At 32.7% G+C, this 12,680-nt stretch overlaps 2 protein-coding genes across 6 annotated transcripts in view; both read right to left on the bottom strand.

Moving 5' to 3' along the window:
• Positions 1-107: 107 nt before the first annotated feature.
• On the bottom strand, positions 108-1,637 carry LOC135124991 (kynurenine formamidase-like). Its single transcript, XM_064050245.1, has 4 exons — positions 1,021-1,637; positions 871-972; positions 607-826; positions 108-557 (listed from the first exon to the last, which is right to left on the bottom strand). Exons 1-4 carry the CDS (start codon positions 1,118-1,120, stop codon positions 113-115), a joined length of 867 nt encoding a protein of 288 aa, XP_063906315.1. The 5' UTR covers positions 1,121-1,637; the 3' UTR covers positions 108-112.
• Positions 1,638-7,307: 5,670 nt separating this feature from the next.
• Positions 7,308-12,680, bottom strand: part of LOC135124988 (GTPase-activating Rap/Ran-GAP domain-like protein 3) — a 223,287-nt gene continuing 217,914 nt past the window's right edge. For all 5 annotated transcript variants that reach the window (XM_064050239.1, XM_064050242.1, XM_064050240.1 and 2 more), the window contains one exon: positions 7,308-8,273. In XM_064050239.1, coding sequence (XP_063906309.1) covers positions 8,068-8,273 — 206 coding nt within the window. In that variant the 3' untranslated portion in view covers positions 7,308-8,067. The remainder of the gene's footprint in view (positions 8,274-12,680) is intronic.

The raw sequence follows: 12,680 nt of genomic DNA, 5'->3' as shown, positions 1-12,680 counted from the left end.
TTTATCTAGTTGATAAAACAGGTAAACATGTAAATAAATGACACCGGTCCTAAAAAAGGTCACTGAGTGAATGTTTATATGTATAAACACGTTATAAGTGATATTCGTAGTGTCAGTGCTTGGCAATTATCCCCACCACCCGCCTCGTGACTTCAAACTCCCCCTCCACCAGTCTCTCCACAATATCAAAATGATCTACACTTTCAATAACATCCACTTCCGCTTTAAATCCGGAACTCTCCAACTTCCGGCCGAACTCCCTCGATTGCTTGATAAACTCCGGACTTTCGTTCCGGCCGACAATCAAATAAAACGCCGTTCCGGCGCCATCCACGACGCTCTGTTTCATTGGACTCATTTCAGCCGCCACTTCTTCGTCCAATTTCAGAGATTCGTTAATTACAGTTTTTTGTAGAAGCGACAGATCGAACACTCCCGACATCAAGATCACTCCTTTAACAATAACCTGCTCCTCTTCAGAGATCGACTTGACGAAATTGGTGAAAAGGGAGGCTATAAGATGTGCTCCAGCGGAGTGGCCCATGAAATATACCTCCCTGGAAATTGACTGGTGAGTGGGTGGACTGGAAAGGTGGTGTTAAGTACTTGGATTTTGTTTGTTTGGCGTATTCGAGGCATTTTTTCGCTGCGACTTGGATTTGACGAACAATATCGGGGAGGGTGACGTGGGGGCACAGGTCGTAGCCTACGAAGAGGGTTTTTATGTTGTGAGGGTGGAGGGGCTCGGCGATGAAGTGGTAACTTGATCTGGTTATCTCGGCGGTTTGCCAGTAGCCACCGTGGAGGAAAATGAGAATGGGGGCACCTGGAAGAGGTGGGTTTGTAGTGGTCTAGGGGGGATTGGCTTACCTGGGGGCAGGTCTGTGCCGAAAATGTCGATTTTTTGTCGTTGGCTGGCTCCGTATGGAATATCGAGCTCGCAGGGGATTTTTTTAGACACTGATGCACTAGCTGGAAGGAATTTTATCCAGTTTGTGTGTAATGATGTTATTTATTTACCATTAGTGATGAATTTCATATGATGGTCAATTACTTCGGTCGGAGAGGATAATCTCTTTGCCCAGTAGCTCGGAGAATATAATATATCGAGTTTGTTCATTGTAGTGTGCTTGATTTAATGTTAGTGAGCACTGCGAACCTTCGGTAACTCTAGTCGGTCAATTTATGTACAACTACCTCGGGTTTATATTACCTCTGAAATCGAATAAATAGGAAACCGTACAAGAATATATTGATTATATTGTCGTCTTTCAACAAATAGACCGAAACTGTTATGCAACACATTTTGCCGATTAAAATTTATCTGTTTTGTTTATTGCAAATAATGATAAAGTGTAGTTATTTTTGCAATCTACATACACAATTTTCGTATTTTGTTCCATACTTTTGTAGAGTGGAAATTCTTCGAGAAGTGTGGTTTATGAGTGTAATTAATGTGTTCCATTTGTGGTAACGTAAATCCAGCATTTTTGAGCTGAGTTTTACTTTACAGAATTTTGTGATGACGTCATCAACATTTTTTCAAGGACACGTATATCAACTTGGATTGGTGCAGTGTATTACTAAAAATAACACTATTGTATTCCCAAATTTTTCTGATTTATTCAATAAAATAAATTGACACATTCATTAATTTTTTGAGTAACCCTGTATAAGCAAATCTAAAAAATATCAATGTAATGATAAATCACAAGTAAAAACTCATCATATTTCGGGTAGATTTAGAAATTTAACTCGTCACTATGGAAATTTGCAAATTAACAGCTTTAAAATTAAGTTTTTATAAGATTAATAGGGGCAAAATCAGTTTTATCTTAGCAAGTACTAGGCCCGCCCACCCGCCCTCTGTGTTTCAGAGGATATGTCATCTGCCAAAATCAGTCTTATCTTACTAAGTACTAGCCCCGCCCACCCGCCCTCTGTTTTGTCAGAGGATATGTGATTTGCCAAAATCAGTCTTATCTCAGCAAGTACTAGCCCCGCCCACCCGCGCCCGATTTTCTCAGACGGTAGTACTTGCTAGTAATTACTAAGATAGCCCTTATTTTGGCAAATGACATATCCTCTGAGAAAATAGAGGGCGGGTGGGCGGGGCTAGTACTTGCAAAGTTAAAACTTATTTTGGGAAATGAAATAAACTCTGAGAAAATAGGGGGCGGGTGGGCGGGGCTAGTACTTGCTAAAATAAGACTGATTTTGCCCGTATTAAACTTGTTAAATTTAAAGAGTGTTAAATTGCAAATTTACATAGTAAAGAGTTAAATACCTGAATCTGATTGGATATTTATTTTCTAATAACTCAGTCATTAATTTTTCTGAGACACTTTGTATAAGCAAATTTAAAAAATATTAATTATATATTTAAAATAAATCACAAGTAAAAACTCATCATATTTTGCACATTTCGGGTAGATTTACTAATTTAACTCGTTAGTATGGAAATTTACAATTAAATACCTTTAAAAAAAGTTTTTTCAAGATTAATAGGGGCAAAATCAGTTTTATCTAAACAAATACTAGGCCCGCCCACCCGCCCACTATTTTCCCTGGGGATATGTCATTTGCCAAACTCAGACTTTTCTTACCAAATACTAGCCCGTTTCTGTTTTCTCAGAGAATATGTCATTTGCCAAAATCAGTCTTATCTTACCAAGTAGTAGCCCCGCCCACCCGCCCCCTCTTTTCTGAGAAGATATGTCATTTGCCAAATTAAGACTTATGTTAGCAAGTACTAGCCCCGCCTTCCCGCCCTTTATTTTCTCAGAGGGTAGTACTTGCTAGTCCTTGCTAAGATAAGTCTTATTTTGGCAGATGACATATCCTCTCAGAAAATAGGGGCGGGTGGGCGGGGCTAGTACTTGCTCAGAAAAGACTGATTTTGGCAGACGCCATACCCTCTGAGAAAATAGAGGGCGGGTGGGCGGGGCTAGTACTTGCAAAGTTAAAACTTATTTTGGCAAATGAAATAAACTCTGAGAAAATAGGGGGCGGGTGGGCGGGGTCAGTACTTGCTAAGATAAGACTGATTTTGCCCGTATTAAACTTGTTAAATTTAAAGGGTGTTAAATTGCATATTTACATAGTAAAGAGTTAAATATCTGAATCTGATCGGATTTTTATTTTTTAATGACTCAGTCATTAATTTTTCTGAGACACCTTGTATAAGCAAATTTAAAAAATATTAATTATATATTTAAAATAAATCACAAGTAAAAACTCATATTTTGCACATTTCGGGTAGATTTAGTAATTTAACTCGTTAGTATGGAAATTTACAATTAAACACCTTTAAAAAAAAAGTTTTTTTTCTCAGAGAATATGTCATTTGCCAAAATCAGTCTCATCTTACCAAGTAGTAGCCCCGCCCACCCGCCCCCTCTTTTCTGAGAAGATATGTCATTTGCCAAATTAAGACTTATGTTAGCAAGTACTAGCCCCGCCCCCCGCCCTTTATTTTCTCAGAGGGTAGTACTTGCTAGTCCTTGCTAAGATAAGTCTTATTTTGACAGATGACATGTCCTCTCAGAAAATAGGGGCGGGTGGGCGGGGCTAGTACTTGCTCAGATAAGACTGATTTTTGCAGACGCCATACCCTCTGAGAAAATAGAGGGCGGGTGGGTGGGGCTAGTATTTGCAAAGGTAAAACTTATTTTTGAAAATGACATAAACTTTGAGAAAATGGGGGGGGGGTGGGCGGGTCGAGTATTTGTCAAAATAAAACTGACTTTGCCCCTTTTAAACTTGTAAAAAATATATTAATTATATATTAAAAATAAATCACAAGCATAGATTCATCATATTTTGCACACTGAAGATATATTCAGCAATATTTTGAGATGACGTCATCAATTTTTAGGGGGATGAGCAAATACATTTGGATTACAAATTTGCCAAGATTCTTTCATCTTTCGTCAAAAAATAGACACTACAATCTCCAAGATTATTTCGATCTTTTTAAAAAAACACCTGGGGGCTCTAAGATCTTTTCAAAATCTTTGAAACTTAAAAAACGGATTAATCTCAAGATTCTTCTACGTTTTTTACAATAAAGACACAAGGGTATGTCAAGATATTTTCAAATTTTTTAAAAACAAAAAAGGAGCCCAAAGACTTTTTTCAAATTAAATTTCAAGAACCTCCAAAACTCTTCTATGTTGTTTAAGAAAAGACACTCGGGCTCGTCAAGATTCTTTCAGATTCGTTAAAAAGACACAGAAGCTCGCAAGATCTTTTCAGATTTTTTCAAAAATGAAACTTCCGAAATTCCCAAGACCCTTCTGCATTGTTAAAAAAAAACATTCGGGTTTCCCAAGATTCCTTCACTCTTCGTCAAAAAATAAACATTTTAAGGGCCAACATTTTTTCAATCTGCTAAAAAAAATACCAAGGGCCCCCAAAATATTTTCAAAATCTTTCAAACAAAACACCGGGGACTCCCAAGATTTTTCTACATTCTTTACAATAAAGACACAAGAAACCCTCGAGATGGTTTCAAATTTTTCAAAAACAAAAGAGAAAGAACCCAAAGACTTTTCCTCAACTTTTTCCAAAAATAAAAAATTTAGGCATCTACAAGATTCTTTCAGTTGTATTAAAGAAAAAGTCACTAGAGGCTCTCAAGATCTTTTCAAACATTTTCAAAGATGAAACACCAGAAATCCCAAGATTCTTCTACGTTTAAAAAAAAACACTTTCGGATTTACCAAGATTCCTTCGCTCTTCGTCAAAAAATAGACACTACAAGAACCAAAATTCTTTCAATCTGTTAAAAAAATACCAAGAGCTCCCAAAATCTTTTCAAAATCTTTCAAACATAAAGCACCGGGGACTCCCAAGATTCTTCTACATTCTTTACAATAAAGACACAAGAAACCCTCAAGATTGTTTCAAATTTTTCAAAAACAAAAGAGAAGGAGCCCAAAGACTTTTCCTCAAATTTTTCCAAAAATAAAAATTTAGGCATCTACAAGATTCTTTCAGATGTATTAAAGAAAAAGTCACTAGAGGCTCTCAAGATCTTTTCAAACATTTTCAAAGATAAAACACCAGAAATCCCCAAGATTCCTCTATGTTTAAAAAAAAACACTTTCGGGTTTACCAAGATTTCTTTACTCTTCGTCAAAAAATAGGCACTACAAGGACCAAAATTCTTTCAATCTGTTAAAAAAATACCAAGGGCCCCCAAAATCTTTTCAAAATCTTTCAAACATAAAGCACCGGGGACTCCCAAGATTCTTCTACATTCTTTACAATAAAGACACAAGAAACCCTCAAGATTGTTTCAAATTTTTCAAAAACAAAAGAGAAGGAGCCCAAAGACTTTTCCTCAAATTTTTCCAAAAATAAAAATTTAGGCATCTACAAGATTCTTTCAGTTGTATTAAAGAAAAAGTCACTAGAGGCTCTCAAGATCTTTTCAAACATTTTCAAAGATAAAACACCAGAAATCCCCAAGATTCCTCTATGTTTAAAAAAAAAAACACTTTCGGGTTTACCAAGATTTCTTCACTCTTCGTCAAAAAATAGGCACTACAAGGACCAAAATTCTTTCAATCTGTTAAAAAAATACCAAGAGCCCCCAAAATATTTTCAAAATCTTTCAAACAAAACACCGGAGACTCCCAAGATTCTTCTACGTTCTTTATAATAAAGACACAAGAAAACCTCAAGATTGTTTCAAATTTTTCAAAGACAAAAGAGAAGGAGCCCAAAGACTTTTCCTCAATTTTTTCCAAAAATAAAAATTTAGGCATCTACAAGATTCTTTCAATTGTATTAAAGAAAAAGTCACTAGAGGCTCTCAAGATCTTTTCAAACATTTTCAAAGATAAAACACCAGAAATCCCCAAGATTCTTCTACGTTTAAAAAAAAAACACTTTCGGGTTTACCAAGATTCCTTCACTCTTCGTCAAAAAATAGGCACTACAAGGACCAAAATTCTTTCAATCTGTTAAAAAAATACCAAGAGCCCCCAAAATATTTTCAAAATCTTTCAAACAAAACACCGGGGACTTCCAAGATTCTTCTACGTTCTTTATAATAAAGACACAAGAAACTCTCAAGATTGTTTCAAATTTGTCAAAAACAAAAGAGACGGAGCCCAGAGACTTTTCCTCAAATTTTTCCAAAAATAAAAATTTAGGCATCTACAAGATTCTTTCAGTTGTATTAAAGAAAAAGTCACTAGAGGCTCACAAGATCTTTTCAAACATTTTCAAAAATAAAACACCAGAAATCCCCAAGATTCTTCTACGAAAAAAAAAACACTTTCGGGTTTACCAAGATTCCTTCACTCTTCGTCAAAAAATAGGCACCACAAGGACCAAAATTCTTTCATTCTGTTAAAAAAATACCAAGGGCCCCCAAAATATTTTCAAAATCGTTCAAACAAAACACCGGGGACTCCCAAGGTTTTTCTACGTTCTTTATAATAAAGACGCCAGAAACCCTCAAGACAGTTTCAAATTTTTCAAAAACAAAAGAGAAGGAGCCCAAAGACTTTTCCTCAATTTTTTCCAAAAATAAAAATTTAGGCATCTACAAGATTCTTTCAGTTAGATTGAAGAAAAAGTCACTAGAGGCTCTCAAGATCTTTTCAAACATTTTCAAAGATAAAACACCAGAAATCCCCAAGATTCTTCTACGTTGTTTAAAAAAAGGTCCATCGCATTTCAATTATGATGATTTTTTTATTCTTAGAAACTTAAAACACGCCCCTACGTCTGCCAACGAATGAAAACTTCATTACTATTTAGGTCAGGGCAGGAATGGGTTGGGATTAATCCTTAGGTTTATTTTTTTTTTAAATATATACAGTATTTTTTGAATATCAGGATAGTCAAAAACATGTCTTATATGGCAATTTCTTGTAGAGCTATAATAAGGATTTTTCTATTAAATTCCGCTCCTTTGGCTCTCGACGATTAAAGAAAAAATCATCACAATTGAGACAGGGTGGGTGGGCGGGGCTTATATTTTGTTTTTTTGTCTTAATATACATAGCTTTCTTTTCATAACAAGAAACTTAAAACAGGTTTAAAATGGTAAATTCTTGTAGACAAATATGGATGTTGCAATTAAACCCCGCCCCTCGATCTGACAATGAAAGAAAAAAAAATTCAATACGCGAATACCGAGTATAGAGTTTAATATGCGACAGGTTTTTTGGGCTAGAAATGTGGACGTTTATCGTAGTGGCTAAATGATTTTGAGGTCGTCTTATCAACGTTTTTAGTATCCAGGTGGGGAATTTGTTAGTCTAATAAGTAGGTAATAAAAAGCGCAATCTTGGTTGACTTTTTATTCACATTGACTTGAAAATTTTAAAGAATATACGTACAGTGGTATCACAGAATAAATCCAATTTGCAAACAGATTTGTACTGACCAACAAGCCAATAAAAAACTCCGATTGAAAAACACGTAGATCAAAAACGTCACACAAAGCTGGCGCAAATTGGATAAAACACAATGAATAAGAAAGGCATAAGTTCAAATAAAAGAGATGGCCGAGAATGTCGATTGAACGTAACAAGGAATATGATGTAGATAGTTTGAAATATTCCAGAAAACCCGTTTTTCCGAACTCATCGCCTTCCTCCGTCCGAGGTGCAGTCAGAACGATAACTGATACAGATAGTTGAGACATTACACTGATATGATACAGAGTGTTTCCAAGCGTACACAGGGATGCAGTTTATACCAAAATAGATTCGTCTATACAAGGACAATGCTGTGGATTTGTGTGTGATTACGTAGTAGAACACTGAAAGTCATCTAGTAGATTCGTCCAGAATGGGTTTGCTAGTATAATCGGAACACTCTGTAGACACATGACCCTATGAATGAACGAATATGTACAGGAGCACACGCTGAGGCCAAAAAAGAGTCCACGAAATGTACAACTTCAGAAATTCTCAAACTATGAATATAAAGTGACCCTGTGTAGCCCACGGTTTGAACATCATTTTCTTTTTTAGCCAGTCAGTATGCGAATTCGCGACCATCTCTAGAAAGATTTTTAGATGATTTGTGTATAAATATCATTTAGTAGTGTTTTGCTTTGGGAGGAATCGGAGAACTCGTGGCACTCCTGGACACACGTGGTGCATCTGGAACCGACAGTTTGGATTCGGTGGATTTCCAGGTCGATGGTGATTCCGTCGATGACGAACTCTTGTTCGAATTCGAGCTCTTACTCAAACTGGTAATAGGGATGCGGTAGATCCTCAGAGGACGAACTTCCGGGGAAACTGTAAGAAAAAGAAATTTAAATGGAAATGGAAAGAGCCTTTTATGAATGGTTCTTTGTCTCTTTGTGCGGGTGGAATAAAAAGGGACAATTACCATTTTTACTTCCCGGACGACAGCTAAGAGGAGGTCATTTTCGCGAATTCATGATTTCTCGGTCACAGCGCGCAGAATACGAAACTACACCTACTCTTGTTTCGAAAAAGCATCGATGAGCTTATTCGCATTTATGCTTTCAGATACACTTCGCATCGAAGAATGAAATTTTGTTTTAAATTCGTTAAGTTCTGGAAATCTCATTAAACCCTTAATTTAATTTGTAGGAATTGGAAGTTCGTTAGGAAAAAATCAAGTCTGCGAGGCTTAATTAAACATCCAGAATGTTTTTAAGCACGCGATTTTTTTAAACTGCACGTATTTTCCAGTTACTTAAATTTAAAAAGTTTGGTTGTGGCTTTTTCTGGTACTTATGTCATCATTTATATCTTTAACATGTAGGTATTGGTAAAGCCATGACTTTTTGTACTATCTAGAGTCAATCTTAGAAGGCTAGGACAACAATGTAATATAGGTTACTGTGTGACGTCACACCAATGTTTATCAAAAATTAATCAATAAAGTTAACCCATTATTATTATTTTTAAACAATTTGACTTTTCTAAAAATGTTATTCAAAATTATTCATCGGTTTAAAAGTTATCGTAATCAATTTTTCGATTTTTTGATTTTTCGATTTTTCGATTTTCCGATTTCTCAATTGAAATGTCTTCGTTTCTCAATTTTTCGTTTTCTCAGGTTTAAGATTTTTCAATTTTGGGGTTTGTCAATGCTTCGATTTTTCCACTTTCCGAATTTTTGACTTTGTAGTGTTTAAATTTTTAAAACATTTTCGATTTTTTGTAATTTAGATTTGTCGATTTTTTAACTTATTGATTTTTCGATTTTTTTGGTTTCTCTATTTTTCAATTTTACGATTCTCCAATTTTCCGATATTTGGAATTTTCGATTTTTTGAATTTGTATTTTTCGATTTCTCAAGTTTTCGGTTTTTCGACATTTCGGATTTTTGATTTTTTACTGTTCAGATTTTTCAAAATTTTTCGATTTTTTAGTTTTTGGATTTCTCGATGTTTTGGTTTTACGATTCTTCGTTATTGTAATTTTTCAATTTTTTGAATTCCATTGTTCTGTTTTCCAAATTTTCGAATTTTTAAATTTTAGATATTCTACTTTCTTTTCTCGATCTTTCCGTATTTCGACTCCTCACTTTTAGATATTTCGGTTTTCAATGATTCGATTTTTAGAATTTTTCAGTTTTCAGTTTTCCGATTTATTTTGAAATTTTGAATTTTTCGATTTTACGCTATTTCTATTTCTCAGTTTGTCGATTGTTTGATGTTCTGATTTTCCGATATTAAAATTTTTAGTAAGTATTTTAGTTTTTCGATGTCTCAGTTTTCGTTTTCTCAAGTTTTCAAGGTTTCAATTTTAAGATTTTTCAATTTTGGGAATTTTCAATATGTACTTCGATTTTTCGATTTTCGAATTTTGGATATTTTATTTTTTAGAGTTTTCAAAATTTTACGATTTTTTACCCATTTGATTTTTTGATTTGGTTTCTCGATTCTTCAATTTCACGATTTTTCGATTTTTTAAATTTTAGATATTACGATTTCTCGATTTTTCAGTGCTTTGATTTTTGTATTTTTCAATTTTTGTAATTTTTAAATTTTTGGTTTTTTCCTTTTTTCTTTCATCTTTTCTTCTGTTTTTTAATAATTTTTTTTCTGTTTTTTAGAATTTTTCCATTTTGGGCTATTTCTATTTCTTAGTTTTCCGTTTTGATGTTTCTATTTCTCGAAGTTTTAATTTTTCGTTTCTGACTTTTCGATTTCTCGGTTTTGCGATTTTTCGACTTTTCATTTTTCCATTTTCCAATTTTCCGACAATCCAGTTTTGAAATTTCTCAATTTTTCCGTGTTCCGATTTTACAATTTTTGATGTTTCGATTTCTCGATATTTAAATTTTTTAATATGTATTTCAGTTTTTTGATTTTTTAAATTTTCGATTTGTCGACATCTCGGTTTTTCGATTTTTAAAATTATTCGAGTTTTCGTTTTTTCGATTTCTCTCTCAATTTTTCAACTTTTCGATGCCCGAATTTTCAATTTTGGGATTTTTCAAGAGTGCGATTTTTCGACTTTTCTAAATTTTCGAATTTTTGATTTTTTACTGTTTAGATTTTTCAAATTTTCTAGATTTTTTATAACACAGATTTTGCAAATTTTTAAATTATCGCATTTTTGATGTTTTCGTTTTTCGATTTTTCGATTTCTCTGGTTCAAGATTTCAATTCTTCAATTTATTAATTTTGGGATTTTTTTAAATTTTTGGGTTCAACAATTTTACGATATTTTCATTTTTTGCTTTTTTAAATTTTAGTTTTATGATTTTTTGATGTTTCGATTGCTCGAGCTTTCGATTTTTCGACTTTTCAGATTTCGATTTTCCGGTTTTAAAGCTTTTCGATTTCTCAATTTCTTGACAAACGATTTTTTTGTTTTTTCATTTATCGATTTTTCGAGTTTCCGATTTTTTAAATTGTCCGATTTCTTAATTTTTCGTTTTCTCAAGTTTTCGATGTTTGTATTTTTATTCTTTAGATTTTTCAAAATTTTACGATTTTATATAATTTAGATTTTTTCGATATTTTAATTTTTGGATTTTTTAAATTTTAGGTTTTTTCCTTTTTTCTTTCATCTTTCGATATTCGAATTCTCCCTTTTAAGTTTTTTCTGTTTTTTTTAGAATTTTTTGGTTTTTCAGTTTTCCGATTTATCATTTTTTTAAGTTTAAATGTTTTAATTTTGAATTTTTCCATTTTGGGCTATTTCTATTTCTTAGTTTTCCGTTTTGATGTTTCTATTTCTCGAAGTTTTAATTTTTCGTTTCTGACTTTTCGATTTCTCGGTTTTGCGATTTTTCGACTTTTCATTTTTCCATTTTCCAATTTTCCGACAATCCAGTTTTGAAATTTCTCAATTTTTCCGTGTTCCGATTTTACAATTTTTGATGTTTCGATTTCTCGATATTTAAATTTTTTAATATGTATTTCAGTTTTTTGATTTTTTGAATTTTCGATTTGTCGACATCTCGGTTTTTCGATTTTTAAAATTATTCGAGTTTTCGTTTTTTCGATTTCTCTCTCAATTTTTCAACTTTTCGATGTCCGAATTTTCAATTTTGGGATTTTTCAAGAGTGCGATTTTTCGACTTTTCTAAATTTTCGAATTTTTGATTTTTTACTGTTTAGATTTTTCAAATTTTCTAGATTTTTTATAACACAGATTTTGCAATTTTTTAAATTATCGCATTTTTGATGTTTTCGTTTTTCGATTTTTCGATTTCTCTGGTTCAAGATTTCAATTCTTCAATTTATTAATTTTGGGATTTTTTTAAATTTTTGGGTTCAACAATTTTACGATATTTTCATTTTTTGCTTTTTTAAATTTTAGTTTTATGATTTTTTGATGTTTCGATTGCTCGAGCTTTCGATTTTTCGACTTTTCAGATTTCGATTTTCCGGTTTTAAAGCTTTTCGATTTCTCAATTTCTTGATAAACGATTTTTTTGTTTTTTCATTTATCGATTTTTCGAGTTTCCGATTTTTTAAATTGTCCGATTTCTTAATTTTTCGTTTTCTCAAGTTTTCGATGTTTCTATTTTTATTCTTTAGATTTTTCAAAATTTACGATTTTATATAATTTAGATTTTTTCGATATTTTAATTTTTGGATTTTTTAAATTTTAGGTTTTTTCCTTTTTTCTTTCGTCTTTCGATATTCGAATTCTCCCTTTTAAGTTTTTTCTGTTTTTTTAGAATTTTTTGGTTTTTCAGTTTTCCGATTTATCATTTTTTTAAGTTTAAATGTTTTAATTTTGAATTTTTCCGTTTTGGGCTATTTCTATTTCTTAGTTTTCCGTTTTGATGTTTCTATTTCTCGAAGTTTTAATTTTTCGTTTCTGACTTTTCGATTTCTCGGTTTTGCGATTTTTCGACTTTTCATTTTTCCATTTTCCAATTTTCCGACAATCCAGTTTTGAAATTTCTCAATTTTTCCGTGTTCCGATTTTACAATTTTTGATGTTTCGATTTCTCGATATTTAAATTTTTTAATATGTATTTCAGTTTTTTGATTTTTTGAATTTTCGATTTGTCGACATCTCGGTTTTTCGATTTTTAAAATTATTCGAGTTTTCGTTTTTTCGATTTCTCTCTCAATTTTTCAACTTTTCGATGCCCGAATTTTCAATTTTGGGATTTTTCAAGAGTGCGATTTTTCGACTTTTCTAAATTTTCGAATTTTTGATTTTTTACTGTTTAGATTTTTCAAATTTTCTAGATTTTTT

This window comes from Zophobas morio, unplaced genomic scaffold (genome assembly GCF_036711695.1).
Source record: "Zophobas morio isolate AGI-343-1 ecotype UQ-CSIRO unplaced genomic scaffold, CSIRO_AGI_Zmor_V1 ptg000008l, whole genome shotgun sequence".
Lineage (NCBI taxonomy): Eukaryota > Metazoa > Arthropoda > Insecta > Coleoptera > Tenebrionidae > Zophobas > Zophobas morio.
This window is presented reverse-complemented; position numbering and strand designations above follow the sequence as displayed.